A 16,085-nucleotide genomic window follows, 5' to 3' on the forward strand; every position below is an offset into this window, starting at 1 on the left:
CCACCAGCACAGATAGAAGCTGACCCTCAGATTAAGGCTAATCTAATAACTGACTTCCTTTCATCTCTCTCTCTTCCCCAAATTACTATTGCTCAATCCTAAAAACTCTGCTCTCCCATCACTGACCAAGAAATAAAAGACGCTTTGCCAAAAAACAAATGCCCCGGCCCAGACGGCCTGACCTCTTTTTACTATTCTACCTGTCTGGAAATTCTGCTCCCATACATCGGCAAATTATACAACTCAGCACTATCCGGTGTTCCCCTCCACAAGCAAACACTTTTAGCGCAAATCTCTGTCATTCATAAAGAAGGGAAGGACCCAATGTACTGTAGCAACTACCGACCCATTTCTCTACTTAATGTAGATTTAAAGCTTTTTGCAAAGATCCTGGTCCAAAGATTACAAAACACCCTTCCCTCTCTGATCTCTCTTGTTCAGGTGGGATTTGTGCAAGGTAGAGAGGGGAAGGAAAATATATACAGAGTTATACAACTCAATGCCTATGCAAAAACCTCGACTAAACAGAGAGAAATAGAATGGGGAATAATCGCAGAAAAAAATCTGCTTTTACTTTCAGCTTCATTCACAGCATCCCGATTCCTATCATTGATCTCTTCCCCTGTACTGAACAGATTTATGTAATTCTGGTATTGTATGAAAAATTTGAATGTCAGCTTTCAGACAATACAAAGACCATATTTAGCTGGTACCAAATCAGAGATATAAGCAGCTAAAGCATCCCCCCCCCCCCCCCACTCCCTGTCAGTCTGGAAGAGAATAAGAGACAGCTCGCTATTAAGAGGTTAAAATAAATACTTACTGATGTAATGTAATTGCAGGGCTTGTCTCTGGTTAGCTGTATGTGAGGATGCACACTTATCTGGGTACTGTGGGGAGTTATCTGCATTCTGATTGGTCCTGCTAGTTCATGTGAGGAGAGCAAGGGCTTATTGGATGTGAGGGAAATACAGGATGGCCTCAAGGAAGGGCAAAGATCATCACAGGAAGAGCAGCAGAGGCCATCTTAGGAAGATGCTGAAATAGAGGCACAGAGAAATATGGTTGCTAAGGGCTGAATACAGACATCAGAAAGGTAAAATTAGCTGAAAATGCAGCTTCATATCTGTTAGGAATTTCATTTTTTGTAGTGAAATGACAGTTACATTTTAATACTTTTAAGCACAAATGCTGAAAAGGCATTCAACAGAGTGGATTGGTCCTTCCTCGGGGTCTCACTAGCAACTTTTGGTGTCCCATCCACGTTTATTGAAGCTATTTTTACTATGTACACGGGCCCCACCACCAGAGTATGGATCAATGACACTCTGTCGTCTGTATTCCCCATCTCCAACGGTACCCGACAGGGATGTCCTTTATCCCCTCTTCCTTTTGTATTAACAATGGAAACACTACTACAGAAAATAAGGTTAGATGACTGGATACAAGGAATTAACTGCGGTGGAACGAAACACAAGGCCGCAGCATACGCGGACGACCTGTTGTTAATGCTAGCCAACCCCTCAGACTCGCTCCCTATAATAGTACAACTATTAGACGCAGGCCTTCAATCTATCACTCCCCAAACGTACAGTTACTACACTATCAGCTACCTCTCCTTTCGACTGGTCACTACCCACAATTAAATTCTTAGGGGTTAAAATTAGGGATGAGCGAACCCGAACTGCATAGTTCGGGTTCCCCCCCGAATTTTGGGGTGTCCGTGACACGGACCCGAACACTTTCGTAAAGGTCCGGGTTCGGTGTTCGTCGCTTTCTTAGCGCTTTTTGAAAGGCTGCAAAGCAGCCAATCAACAAGCGTCATACTACTTGCCCCAAGAGGCCGTCACAGCGATGCCTACTATTGTCATGGCTGTGATTGGCCAGTGCAGCATGTGACCCAGCCTCTATTTAAGCTGGAGTCACGTAGCGCCGCACGTCACTCTTCTCTGATCAGTGTAGGGTGAGGTTGCAGCTGCGACTGTTAGGGCGAGATTAGGCAGTGATTAACTCCTCAAAAAACACTTAAGTCAGTGATTGATCTACAGCTGTGGATCATTGAACTGCTGCTATTCAATTGCTGACTGTTTTTAGGCTGCCCAGAACGTTTTTCAGTCACTTTTTTCTGGGGTGATCAGCGGCCATTTTGTGTCTTGTGGTGCGCCAGCACAAGCTGCCACCAAGTCCATAGTGTGGTTATTTTTTTGCTATTTCCTACATCAGGGGCAAGCTGCCACCAAGTCCATTTAACCATCAATAGTGTGGTTATTTTTTTGCTATATCCTACATCAGGGGCAAGCTGCCACCAAGTACATTTAACCATCAATAGTGTGGTTATTTTTTCGCTATATTCTACATCAGGGGCAAGCTGCCACCAAGTCCATTTAACCATCAATAGTGTGGTTATTTTTTTGCTATATCCTACATCAGGGGCTTGGCTGTGAAATACAATTGCCAAAATAGCAGTACCCTAAATCTGGTGTTTCAGCTGTGGCCAGCCAATTGTAATACTGTCTGCTGTCATAGCAAAGGATATATTTTTGTTCTGGGTTGAAATACAATTCCCAACTCAGTGGCTTCTGCTGTATCAGGCCAACTTTAAATCTATCCATAAAAGGGTATATTAGATTGAATGTGCTGATAGGGTCAGCACATTAACCTGAGATGAGTCCTGTCCCTGACTCATCTCACACACAGGACTCATCTCAGGGTAATTTGCATATGTATCAAATCGATTTTTTGACACAATAAAAGCACACAGAGATACAGGGACTGGGTATTGCGGATGTGCTAGCGGCCCTCTAGCAACCCATGTCCTCAGCTCTATACACAAAATCCCGGTGACAGGTTCCCTTTAAATCTATCCATAAAAGGGTATATTAGATTCAAGGTGCTGATAGGGTCATCCACAATAATTTCACACGCTACCGTGCATTTCCAAATCTAATTCTGTCCGTCAACGTATACCTGTCATCCAGTGCCTAAATACTAGGCCTACAATTTATATTCAGCTAAATCTGTTGTTACTGCTGTGCCTGTATTAGTGTAATACGGTACCTAAATAGATAACCAGATAGTGTTAGGTGTCTGTTAAAAAAGCCCTGAATTTGAATTCAATACATTGGGCCAAATAATATTTTTCTTATTGTGGTGAACGGTAACAATGAGGAAAACATCTAGTAAGGGACGCGGACGCGGACATGGTCGTGGTGGTGTTAGCGGACCCCCTGGTGCTGGGAGAGGACGTGGCTGTTCTGCCACAGCCACACGTCCTAGTGTACCAACTACCTCAGGTCCCAGTAGCCGCCAGAATTTACAGCGATATATGGTGGGGCCCAATGCCGTTCTAAGGATGGTAAGGCCTGAGCAGGTACAGGCATTAGTCAATTGGGTGGCCGACAGTGGATCCAGCACGTTCACATTATCTCCCACCCAGTCTTCTGCAGAAAGCGCACAGATGGCGCCTGAAAACCAAGCCCATCAGTCTGTCACATCACCCCCATGCATATCAGGGAAACTGTCTGAGCCTCAAGTTATGCAGCAGTCTCTTATGCTGTTTAAAGACTCTGCTGGCAGGGTTTCTCAAGGGCATCCACCTAGCCCTTCCCCAGCGGTGGAAGACATAGAATGCACTGACGCACAACCACTTATGTTTCCTCATGATGAGGACATGGGAATATCACCTCAGCACGTCTCTGATGATGACAAAACACAGGTGCCAACTGCTGCTTCTTTCTGCAGTGTGCAGACTGAACAGGAGGTCAGGGAGGAAGACTGGGTGGAAGACGATGCAGGGGAAGAAGAGGTCCTAGACCCCACATGGAATGAAGGTCGTGCCACTGACTTTCACAGTTTGGAGGAAGAGGCAGTGGTGAGACCGAGCCAACAGCGTAGCAAAAGAGGGAGCAGTGGGCAAAAGCAGAACACCCGCCGCCAAGAGACTCCGCCTGCTACTGACCGCCGCCATCTGGGACCGAGCACCCCAAAGGCAGCTTCAAGGAGTTCCCTGGCATGGCACTTCTTCAAACAATGTGCTGACGACAAGACCCGAGTGGTTTGCACGCTGTGCCATCAGAGCCTGAAGCGAGGCATTAACGTTCTAAACCTTAGAACAACCTGCATGACCAGGCACCTGCATGCAAAGCATGAACTGCAGTGGAGTAAACACCTTAAAAACAAGGAAGTCACTCAGGCTCCCCCTGCTACCTCTTCTGCTGCTGCCGCCTCGGCCTCTTCCTCCGCCTCTGGAGGAACGTTGGCACCTGCCGCCCAGCAAACAGGGGATGTACCACCAACACCACCACCTCCGTCACCAAGCATCTCCACCATGTCACACGGCAGTGTTCAGCTCTCCATCTCACAAACATTTGAGAGAAAGCGTAAATTCCCACCTAGCCACCCTCGATCCCTGGCCCTGAATGCCAGCATTTCTAAACTACTGTCCTATGAAATGCTGTGATTTAGGCTGGTGGACACAGACAGCTTCAAACAGCTCATGTCGCTTGCTGTCCCACAGTATGTTGTTCCCAGCCGCCACTACTTCTCCAAGAGAGCCGTGCCTTCCCTGCACAACCAAGTAGCCGATAAAATCAAGTGTGCACTGTGCAACGCCATCTGTGGCAAGGTCCACCTAACCACAGATACGTGGACCAGTAAGCACGGCCAGGGACGCTATATCTCCCTAACTGCACACTGGGTAAATGTAGTGGCGGCTGGGCCCCAGGCGGAGAGCTGGCGCACGTCCTTCCGCCGCCAAGGATCGCAGGGCAACATTCTTTGCCTCCTGTTGCCTCCTCTTCCTACTCGGCTTCCTCCTCCTCTTCTTCCACCTGCTCATCCAGTCAGCCACACACCTTCACCACCAACTTCAGCACAGCCCTGGGTAAACATCAGCAGGCCATTCTGAAACTCATATGTTTGGGGACAGGCCCCACACCGCACAGGAGTTGTGGAGTGGTATAGAACAACAGACCGACGAGTGGTTGCTGCCGGTGAGCCTCAAGCCCGGCCTGGTGGTGTGCGATAATGGGCGAAATCTCGTTGCAGCTCTGGGACTAGCCGGTTTGACGCACATCCCTTGCCTGGCGCATGTGCTGAATTTGGTGGTGCAGAAGTTCATTCACAACTACCCTGACATGTCAGAGCTGCTGCATAAAGTGCGGGCCGTCTGTTCGCACTTCTGGCGTTCACATCCTGCCGCTGCTCGCCTGTCTGCACTACAGCGTAACTTCGGCCTTCCCGCTCACCGCTTCATATGCAATGTGCCCACCAGGTGGAACTCCACCTTGCACATGCTGGACAGACTGTGCGAGCAGCAGCAGGCCATAGTGGAGTTTCAGCTGCAGCACGCACGGGTCAGTCGCACTGCGGAACAGCATCACTTCACCACCAATGACTGGGCCTCCATGCGAGACCTGTGTGCCCTGTTGCGCTGTTTCGAGTACTCCACCAACATGGCCAGTGGCGATGACGCCGTTATCAGCGTTACAATACCACTTCTATGTCTCCTTGAGAAAACACTTTGGGCGATGATTGAAGAGGAGGTGGCCCAGGAGGAGGAGGAAGAGGGGTCATTTTTAGCACTTTCAGGCCAGTCTCTTTGAAGTGACTCAGAGGGAGGTTTTTTGCAACAGCAGAGGCCAGGTACAAATGTGGCCAGCCAGGGCCCACTACTGGAGGACGAGGAGGACGAGGATGAGGAGGAGGTGGAGGAGGATTAGGATGAAGCATGTTCACAGCGGGGTGGCACCCAACGCAGCTCAGGCCCATCACTGGTGCGTGGCTGGGGGGGAAACGCAGGACGATGACGATACGCCTCCCACAGAGGACAGCTTGTCCTTACCTCTGGGCAGCCTGGCACACATGAGTGACTACATACTGCAGTGCCTGCGCAATGACAGCAGAGTTTCCCACATTTTAACGTGTGCGGACTACTGGGTTGCCACCCTGCTGGATCCACGGTACAAAGACAATGTGCCCACCTTACTTCCTGCACTGGAGCGTGATAGGAAGATGCGCGAGTACAAGCGCACATTGGTAGACGCGCTACTGAGAGCATTCCCAAATGTCACAGGGGAACAAGTGGAAGCCCAAGTCGAAGGCAGAGGAGGAGCAAGAGGTCGCCAACGCAGCTGTGTCACAGCCAGCTCCTCTGAGGGCAGGGTTAGCATGGCAGAGATGTGGAAATGTTTTGTCAACACGCCACAGCTAACTGCACCACCACCTGATACGGAACGTGTTAGCAGGAGGCAACATTTTGCTAACATGGTGGAACAGTACGTGTGCACACCCCTCCACGTACTGACTGATGGTTCGGTCCCATTCAACTTCTGGGTCTCCAAATTGTCCACGTGGCCAGAGCTAGCCTTTTATGCCTTGGAGGTGCTGGCCTGCCCGGCAGCCAGCATTTTGTCTGAACGTGTATTTAGCACGGCAGGGGGCGTCATTACAGACAAACGCAGCCGCCTGTCTACAGCCAATGTGGACAAGCTGACGTTCATAAAAATGAACCAGGCATGGATCCCACAGGACCTGTCCATCCCTTGTGCAGATTAGACATTAACTACCTCCCCTTAACCATATATTATTGTACTCCAAGGCACTTCCTCATTCAATCCTATTTTTATTTTCATTTTACCATTATATTGCGGGGCAACCCAAAGTTGAATGAACCTCTCCTCTGTCTGGGTGCCGGGGCCTAAAAATATCTGACAGTGGCCTGTTCCAGTGTTGGGTGACGTGAAGCCTGATTCTCTGCTATGACATGAAGACTGATTCTCTGCTGACATGAAGCCTGAATCTCTGTCATGGGACCTCTCTCCTCTGCCTGGGTGCCGGGGCCTAAATATCTGACAATGGACTGTTCCAGTGGTGGGTGAGGTGAAGCCTGATTCTCTGCTGACATGAAACCAGATTCTCTGCTATGGGACCTCTCTCCAATTGATATTGGTTAATTTTTATTTGTTTTATTTTAATTTTTATTCATTTCCCTATCCACATTTGTTTGCAGTGGATTTAACTACATTTTGCTGCCTTTTGTAGCCCTCTAGCCCTTTCCTGGGCTGTTTTACAGCCTTTTTAGTGCCGAAAAGTTTGGGTCCCCATTGACAATGGGGTTCGGGTTCGGGACTAGTGTTGCTCACGAATATTCGAATTGCGAATTTTAATCTCGAATATCGGCACTATTTTGAATATCGCAAAATATATTCGTAATTGCGATTATTCGATTTTTGGGAAAATAACAGTTCATGCGAATTTTCATGTAAACATTTTAATGCGAATTTTATGCGAATTTTCGCAATCAAGAAAATAATGCCTGGAGATCATGAATTCGCGAATTCTCGAATATATGGCGAGTATTCGCCCAAATATTAGCGAAATATCGCGAATTCGAATATTGCCCCTGCCGCTCATCACTATTCGGCCGAACTTCTCGAACCCGAACATCCAGGTGTTCGCTCAACTCTAGTTAAAATCTCCTCTGAGGCAACCAGCTATATATAAAATAATTTCCCACCCTTACTGCGCAAGATATCTAAAATCCTATCCTACTGGCCTACCCCATATATCTCTTGATTCGGAGGTGAAAACAAGTGCCTCATTTGGCCAAAAATCACGCACCTATTACAAGCACTCTCTATCTATATCCTTAACACCTTCTATACTACTGTGAACAGGATATTTTCAAGATACATATGGAACTATAAGAAACCAAGAATTAAATCCTCATAAGCTTTGGGGTGTCATAGAAGAGAAAATAGCAGGTTACCCGCTTAGATACTTAGTACTCTCTGATCAAAATAGCCTTATATCCACCTAAACATATAATCTATATATATAAAACAGGATGTATATATGTACATGTATGTGTGTATGTATGTACAGTCGTGGCCAAAAGTTTTGAGAATTACATAAATATTGGAAAAGTTGCTGCTTAAGTTTTTATAATAGCAATTTGCATATACTCCAGAATGTTGTGAAGAGTGATCAGATGAATTGCATAGTCCTTCTTTGCCATGAAAATTAACTTAATCCCAAAAAAACCTTTCCACTGCATTTTATTGCTGTCATTAAAGGACCTGCTGAGATCATTTCAGTAATCGTCTTGTTAACTCAGGTGAGAATGTTGACGAGCACAAGGCTGGAGATCATTATGTCAGGCTGATTGGGTTAAAATGGCAGACTTGACCTGTTAAAAGGAGGGTGATGCTTGAAATCATTGTTCCTCCATTGTTAACCATGGTGACCTGCAAAGAAACGCGTGCAGCCATCATTGCATTCCATAAAAATGGCTTCACAGGGAAGGATGTTGTGGCTACTAAGATTGCACCTCAATCAACAATTGATAGGATCATCAAGAACTTCAAGAAAAGAGGTTCAATTCTTGTTAAAAGGTCTTCAGGGCGTCCAAGAAAGTCCAGCAAGCGCCAGGATCGTCTCCTAAAGAGGATTCAGCTGCGGGATTGGAGTGCCACCAGTGCAGAGCTTGCTCAGGAATGGCAGCAGGCAGGTGTGAGCGCATCTGCATGCACAGTGAGGCCAAGACTTTTGGAAGATGGCCTGGTGTCAAGAAGGGCAGCAAAGAAGCCACTTCTCTCCAAAAAAAACATCAGGGACAGATTGATCCTCTGCAGAAAATATGGTGAATGGACTGCTGAGGACTGGGGCAAAGTCATATTCTCCGATGAAGCCTCTTTCCGATTGTTTGGGGCATCAGGAAAAAGGCTTGTCCGGAGAAGAAAAGGTAAGCACTACCATCAGTCCTGTGTCATGCCAACAGTAAAGCATCATGAGACCATTCATGTGTGGGGTTGCTTCTCATTTTGCCCAAAAACACAGCCATGAATAAAGAATGGTACCAAAACACCCTCCAACAGAAACTTCTTCCAACAATCCAACAACAGTTTGGTGAAGAACAATGCTTTTTCCAGCACGATGGAGCACCGTGCTATAAGGCAAAAGTGATAACTAAGTGGCTTGGGGACCAAAACGTTGACATTTTGGGTCCATGGCCTGGAAACTCCCCAGATCTTAATCCCATTGAGAACTTGTGGTCAATCCTCAAGAGGCAATTCTGACAATCTCCAAGAAGTGATTATGAAAGAATGGGTTGCTATCAGTCAGGAATTGGCCCAGAAGTTGATTGAGAGCATGCCCAGTCGAATTGCAGAGGTCCTGAAAAAGAAGGGCCAACACTGCAAATACTGACTCTTTGCATAAATGTCATGTAATTGTTGATAAAAGCCTTTGAAACGTATGAAGTGCGTGCAATTATATTTCACAAAATCACAGAAACAACTGAAACAAAGATCTAAAAGCAGTTTAGCAGCAAACTTTGTGAAAACTAATATTTGTGTCATTCTCAAAACTTTTGGCCACGACTGTAGTCATATCCCTTTGCAAGCTACTTCTGTCCCCTCCCACAGATACAGAACACTTTTTCATTAAAGCTTGGGAAGCAGATCTTAAGAAAAAGCTCTCAAAAGAAGAAATTTTAGTTATCTTCCTCACTCCAAAGCAGGCCTCTAGGTGTGTGAGAATGCAGGAGAGCGGCTACAAAATAATGACCAGATGGCACCTAGCTCCAGTGCTATTAAATAAATACAATGCCAATTATAACCCAAACAGCAACCGGGTACTTACTTCCACTTATGGTGGACCTGCCCTCTCATTGTCCCATACTGGAGGTCCGTTTTAACCCAGATCAATTTAATCACAGGCCTAAATCTACCTTTGCTCCCTGAGATCTGCTTACTACATCTCTTCCCAAACTAAATCCCAAAATGCAAGCTCCAGTTAACTAGACAACTCTTAGCTGCAGCCAGAATTATGATACCTACTCTCTGGAAGTCTGATCTCCCACCTACACTTGCGAAATGGTCTGACAAGATGGATTCCATTTTCCGCTTAGAAGAATTAGCTAGTTGGGAATCCAAATTACATACTCTTTTCCAGGTTATCTGGTCTCCCTGGGCAAAATTCAGACACTTCGAGTAACAAGAGACTTTTATTGCGCATAAACCCATCCTCTGCAATATTAAATATTAAATACCCTTCTCTCACATTACTATTCTTCTGGGAACACATAATTTAGTTTGAACAAAATGAAATACTACAGTGGGTCATAAAAGCCATAACACCCCCCCCCCCTCCCCCCTTACCCAGACCTTCCTTCCCATTATCCCGCTTTTACTTTTCGAGTAAGGTTACAACCATAAGACTAATAACCAAATTGTACCTGCTGTTATTGTTCACTTTTGATTTGTTTCTAGATTTTGTCTACTTGTTAAACTGAACATGCATTGTAATAGCACAATGGTTTATCAGTTCTGAAAAAGCTAATTGTCATGAGCATACATACCATTGCACTTTCCACTACTACTTCTATATTTGTAACCTGTATAGCCTTCATTGCTGTTACATATTTGAAATAAATAAAAAATGAAAAAGAAACTAAATACATCACTGGACAGCTTATCTTTACAACCTTTTCCAATTTGATAATTAACAGCATGGCAACATACTGATGTTGCCATGCTGTTAATTATCAAATTGTGCTAAGCTGAGACTGTGCCAGGGTGCCCCAACAGTAATAGTGGTCCCAAAAGTCTTCCCAATAGTAATAATTCTCAGTCAGAGTGCACTTAGTAGTACAAACCGGATTCCAAAAAAGTTGGGACACTATACAAATCGTGAATAAAAACTGAATGCAATGATGTGGAGGTGCCAACTTCTAATATTTTATTCAGAATAGAACATAAATCACGGAACAAAAGTTTAAACTGAGAAAATGTACCATTTTAAGGGAACAATATGTTGAATCAGAATTTCATGATATCAACAAATCCCCAAAAAGTTGGGACAAGGCCATTTTCACCACTGTGTGGCATCTCCCCTTCTTCTTACAACACTCAACAGACGTCTGGGGACTGAGAAGACCAGTTTCTCAAGTTTAGAAATAGGAATGCTCTCCCATTCTTGTCTAATACAGGCCTCTAACTGTTCAATCGTCCTGGGCCTTCTTTGTTGCACCTTCCTCTTTATGATGCGCCAAATGTTCTCTATAGGTGAAAGATCTGGACTGCAGACTGGCCATTTCAGTACCCGTATCCTTCTCCTACGCAGCTATGATGTTGTGATTGATGCAGAATGTGGTCTGGCATTATCTTGTTGAAAAATGCAGAGTCTTCCCTGAAAGAGATGACGTCTGGATGGGAGCATATGTTGTTCTAGAACCTGAATATATTTTTCTGCATTGATGGTGCCTTTCCAGACATGCAAGCTGCCCATGCCACACGCACTCATGCAACCCCTTACCATCAGAGATGCAGGCTTCTGAACTGAGCGTTGATAACAACTTAGGTTGTCCTTGTCCTCTTTGTTCTGTGGTCAGACGAGTCACGATTCGAAGTTCTTTTTGGAAATCTGGGACGCCATGTCATCCGGACCAGTCTTCCATTTTGCCACACTCCATTTTAAATGATCCCTGGCCCAGTGAAAACGCCTGAGCTTGTGGATCTTGCTTAGAAATGGCTTCTTCTTTGCACTGTAGAGTTTCAGCTGGCAACCGTGGATGGCACGGTGGATTGTGTTCACTGACAATGGTTTCTGAAAGTATTCCTGAGCCCATTCTGTGATTTCCTTTACAGTAGCATTCCTGTTTGTGGTGCAGTGTCCAGTATGGTTTTACGGCCTTGACCCTTACGCACAGAGATTGTTCTAGATTCTCTGAATCTTCGGATGATGTTATGCACAGTTGATGATGATAGATGCAAAGTCTTTGCAATTTTTCGCTGGGTAACACCTTTCTGATATTGCTCCACTATCTTTCTGTGCAACATTGTGGGAATTGGTGATCCTCTACCCATCTTGGCTTCTGAGAGACACTGCCACTCTGAGAAGCTCTTTTTATACTCAATCATGTTGCCAATTGACCTAATTAGTGTTAATTGGTCTTCCAGCTCTTCGTTATGCTCAAATGTACTTTTTCCAGACTCTTATTGCTACTTGTCCCAACTTTTTGGGGATTTGTTGACACCGTGAAAATTTGAATCAACGTATTTTTCCTTTAAAATGATACATTTACTCGGATTAAACGTTTGATCTGTCATCTATGTTCTATTACAAATAAAATATTGACATTTGCCATCTCCACATCATTGCATTCAGTTTTTATTCACAATTTGTTTAGAGTCCCAACTTTTTTGGAATCCGGTTTGTAATAATGTCTAATAGATATTCAATGTTATAGGGAATTGAACCACCTATTTGAGATAAGGGCTTCCACGAAGGATGGATGGATGGATGGAGAGATAGATAGATAGATAGATAGATAGATAGATAGATAGATAGATAGATAAAGAAATGTCAGCAGGTCAGAGCAAGAATATGAAACATAAAAAAGGGGGCACATGTAAATGGAGAGCCAGAGAACATTCAGGATCAGTGATCCAACACATCAGACAACACTGTCCTATTATGTTACAGTAGTGAAGAAAATAAATAATTATACAATCGAAATTAAAAACCTGCCATTTAATTTGAGCCTGACACAGATAGTGAACGCCAAACAGTGGACTCTAAATATTCCGTATTTGCTCTATAATGTTCAACTTTTTAAGCCTCTCATCACCTTTCTGAAGTGGCAAGAAAAAGGGCAAAGCTTAGCATGGCATTTACCATAACTTTACTTATAGCTCAAGTCTAAGCCAGCCCCTAGCTTATGTAGATTTGAGTTTCTGTTGCATGGAGTGCAAGAGATGCTGTTAATTTATTAAGAGACATTTGTCTCTTAATAAATTAGGTGCATCTTACTCCAATGTAGCGAGATCAAGAGTGGCGTATGGAAATGCCAGTCTTGATAAATCTCCCCCAGTGTTTCCAATTTTTAACATCTCCTGAGTTCCCTTTTATATTTTTTATATCATGCTATAAAGTTCTATCTTATCATATATGGTGGAATAAAGGCAACTTCACGCATTTTGTTACACAAATGTTTCTTCATCTGTTCCATTCATCTGAAGGGGCTTGTAGAAATCCATGTGCTTGCCACCAAAACAGGCCCATTCAGATAAATAGAACTGATTTTCATTTGCGGAAAATATTCTGCAACACAATCTGCCACTAGTGATGGCAGCCTAAGGGTCTTGATTGCCCACTGCAACAATATGGGCAATCAAGCAATTTAGCTATCATCCATTGGGCAATCAAGCAATTTAGCTAGATTTAGTGAATGCAAGTTTATTATAGTGTACATACTGTATGTGATATAAGGAGATAATGACATATTATTTATTCCTTTAGCACCCTAGGCAATGAGAATAGCCCAGAGTGCTTTGAACTGCAGGTCTGTGTGAAAGATTACTGTTTTGCACGGGAAGACCGGACAGTGGGCACAGCTGTTATGCAGCTAAAAGATCTTGCACAAAGGGGCAGTTGTGCCTGCTGGCTGCCTCTTGGCCGGCGTATTCATATGGATGAAACAGGACTGACCATCTTGAGGATCTTGTCACAACGGAACAATGATGAGGTGGCCAAAGAATTTGTGAAACTAAAATCTGACACTCGTTCGCCTGAAGAGGGGAGCTAGAATGATGATTTGTTTATACCTCCATTACTCTGATAAAAAAATTACCCTATTTTACTGCCTTGCACCCCAGGCCCACATTGTAAATAGTTTGAATACACTTTGAAATACACTTTTAACCAAGTCATTGCCAGCAGTGCTCCCCAAGATCTGCCTATTGCTTTCTGGCAGTGACATGAGTAAAGTGTACATTAATACAAACACCAAGGGCTTCATTCATATGTGCCATTGTGTTAATGTTTTTCCTGCTGGACCACATAAGCACATATGTTAGGGGGCTGATGGGCAGTTAATAGCTCCCTGGCAGTGGGAGGGTTACCTGTTTGAGAGATCATGTTTCCCTACAAATGAAATAATTCACACATCATTGACCTGACAATTAAAGTTACCTGCATCCCACCTGCTGTGTATATAGCATCCTTCCTTTACCAGTGTCTTATTCTGTGCAATGGTGCTGCATGGGTATTCATTTTTCAACCCCCATTACCCCCAATGATCTTGGTATATGCTAGTCACCTCATGCCCGTTGCAGTTCCTTGAATTGGACAGTCACCCACTTGCACGACGCAAAAAATAAAAATAAATAAAGGACACTGCCAGCTACTTAGCACCTCTGTCCTTTCTTAGAATTTATCTTAGCACTCATGGGATTACAAATCTCTGATCCTATTCAGGGCAAGACACCGGAAGCATTCTAACTTCCTCCCCCACACAAATACTGCACAAAGATTAAAGTTCTGACATAAAGTGTAGCATGCTGTTTTGAAGATTCAACTATGTTTGACCACTGCGCTCTTTCTTGACCTGGCAAAACTGGGTGCACGTCCGGGTTTTGATAACTGAATATGTCATATAGATTTAGACAGCACTCCAACAACAGTTATGATGCTCAGTGAATGTTATTTTATTTCATTTCATCTGGGCACAGTGGAATGAAATAAAATTCACTGAGCATCATAACTGTTGTTGGAGTGCTGTCTAAATCTATATGACATGTTTTGAAGAGAGATTCTGCAGTCATCCCTTATTTACCTATAATGTTCCTTTACATTTCTCTTGGGTGCATGTGAAGAGGTTTTGCACTGACTTGGACATTTTTGGTCAATGTAAAAATATTTTATTAAAACAGCCATTAAATACAAATAAAAAATACCATGTCTGTCTTATTATTACTCGTATTCATTATTTATTTATCTAATAAGGAACCGTGCAAAGGTGCAATGCTCTGTCTGTACAATGAAACTCAAAAATAAGAGTATCCAGTAAACTCCTATGCTTGCTCTGGGGTTTATGGCAGATAGCAAAGTAGTTATCTTTTACATATTCTGTATATTATAGAGTATAGCTAGGTATATGAGTCAGAATATGATGATGCAAGGAAAGTAATTTTTTCAAAGTTATTATTTTTTTAAAGGGACTCTGTCACCACTTTCTAACCCCCACTTTTTTAACTATCGTTTTATTCATGGTGCCCTTCTGATTACAGTTGTCATCTTATATGTTAGATCTGCGGTGCCGTTTAGGTAAAAAATCGATTTATATCACCTGTCAATCAGCTAGATAAGGTGCCCAGGGCGTTCCTCTCCTCTTGAATCTGCCGCCTGCCGCCGCCGCCGTTGGTGCCCAGCTCCTCCCCCGGTCTCGTCAGCGCTGCCTCAAACAACACAGATCCGCCTCCGGCTCTCCCTCAATGCCCCCTCCTTTTTTTCGGAAATCTCGCCCGTGCGTACGCATCCTTTCGGCATCATCGCTCTAAGTTCGCGTTATGCGCATGCGCGAGAAAAGGATGCGTACGCACGGGCGCAGGCCTGTGCGCACACGCGAGATTTCCGAAAAAAAGGAGGGGGCATTGAGGGAGAGCCGGAGGCGGATCTGTGTTGTTTGAGGCAGCGCTGACGAGACCGGGGGAGGAGCTGGGCACCAACGGCGGCGGCGGCAGGCGGCAGATTCAAGAGGAGAGGAACGCCCTGGGCACCTTATCTAGCTGATTGACAGGTGATATAAATCGATTTTTTACCTAAACGGCACCGCAGATCTAACATATAAGATGACAACTGTAATCAGAAGGGCACCATGAATAAAACGATAGTTAAAAAAGTGGGGGTTAGAAAGTGGTGACAGAGTCCCTTTAAGGAGTAAAATCAATATAAATTTGGTTTTGCTGAAATTTTACTAACTTGCAGAATAAGTGCAGCACCATTTTACTGCAAATGTAGCACGTGAGAAGAAGAAAAAGAATGCTCACATGAACCTGAGAGGTGTGGGGGGGGGGGGGTTCTTGACCTATTTGTCTCACAGGCCGACAGACATACTGGATGATCCAATAAGTGCTGCAGTAGGCAGGGAGGTACCCTTGCACTAGACTAGAATGTAATTCTGTGTTGGGCTGTAAATGAGAGTGTATAGTGTTCATTTTAGGACTCACCCTGATATTTAACAGCCAAATACAGAGTGGGCATCAGCATATATGAGGAGTCTGCATTCCCTGAATTTAATGGAG

At 44.3% G+C, this 16,085-nt stretch overlaps 1 protein-coding gene across 1 annotated transcript in view; it reads left to right on the plus strand.

Moving 5' to 3' along the window:
* LOC122927160 (protein unc-13 homolog A-like) overlaps positions 1-14,435 on the plus strand; it is a 2,447,183-nt gene extending 2,432,748 nt beyond the window's left edge. Inside the window, 1 exon segment of the mRNA XM_044278759.1 lies at positions 13,303-14,435. Coding sequence (XP_044134694.1) covers positions 13,303-13,588 — 286 coding nt within the window. The 3' untranslated portion in view covers positions 13,589-14,435.
* The last annotated feature ends 1,650 nt before the right edge of the window (positions 14,436-16,085 follow it).

The sequence above is a fragment of the Bufo gargarizans genome, chromosome 1 (assembly GCF_014858855.1).
Source record: "Bufo gargarizans isolate SCDJY-AF-19 chromosome 1, ASM1485885v1, whole genome shotgun sequence".
NCBI lineage: Eukaryota > Metazoa > Chordata > Amphibia > Anura > Bufonidae > Bufo > Bufo gargarizans.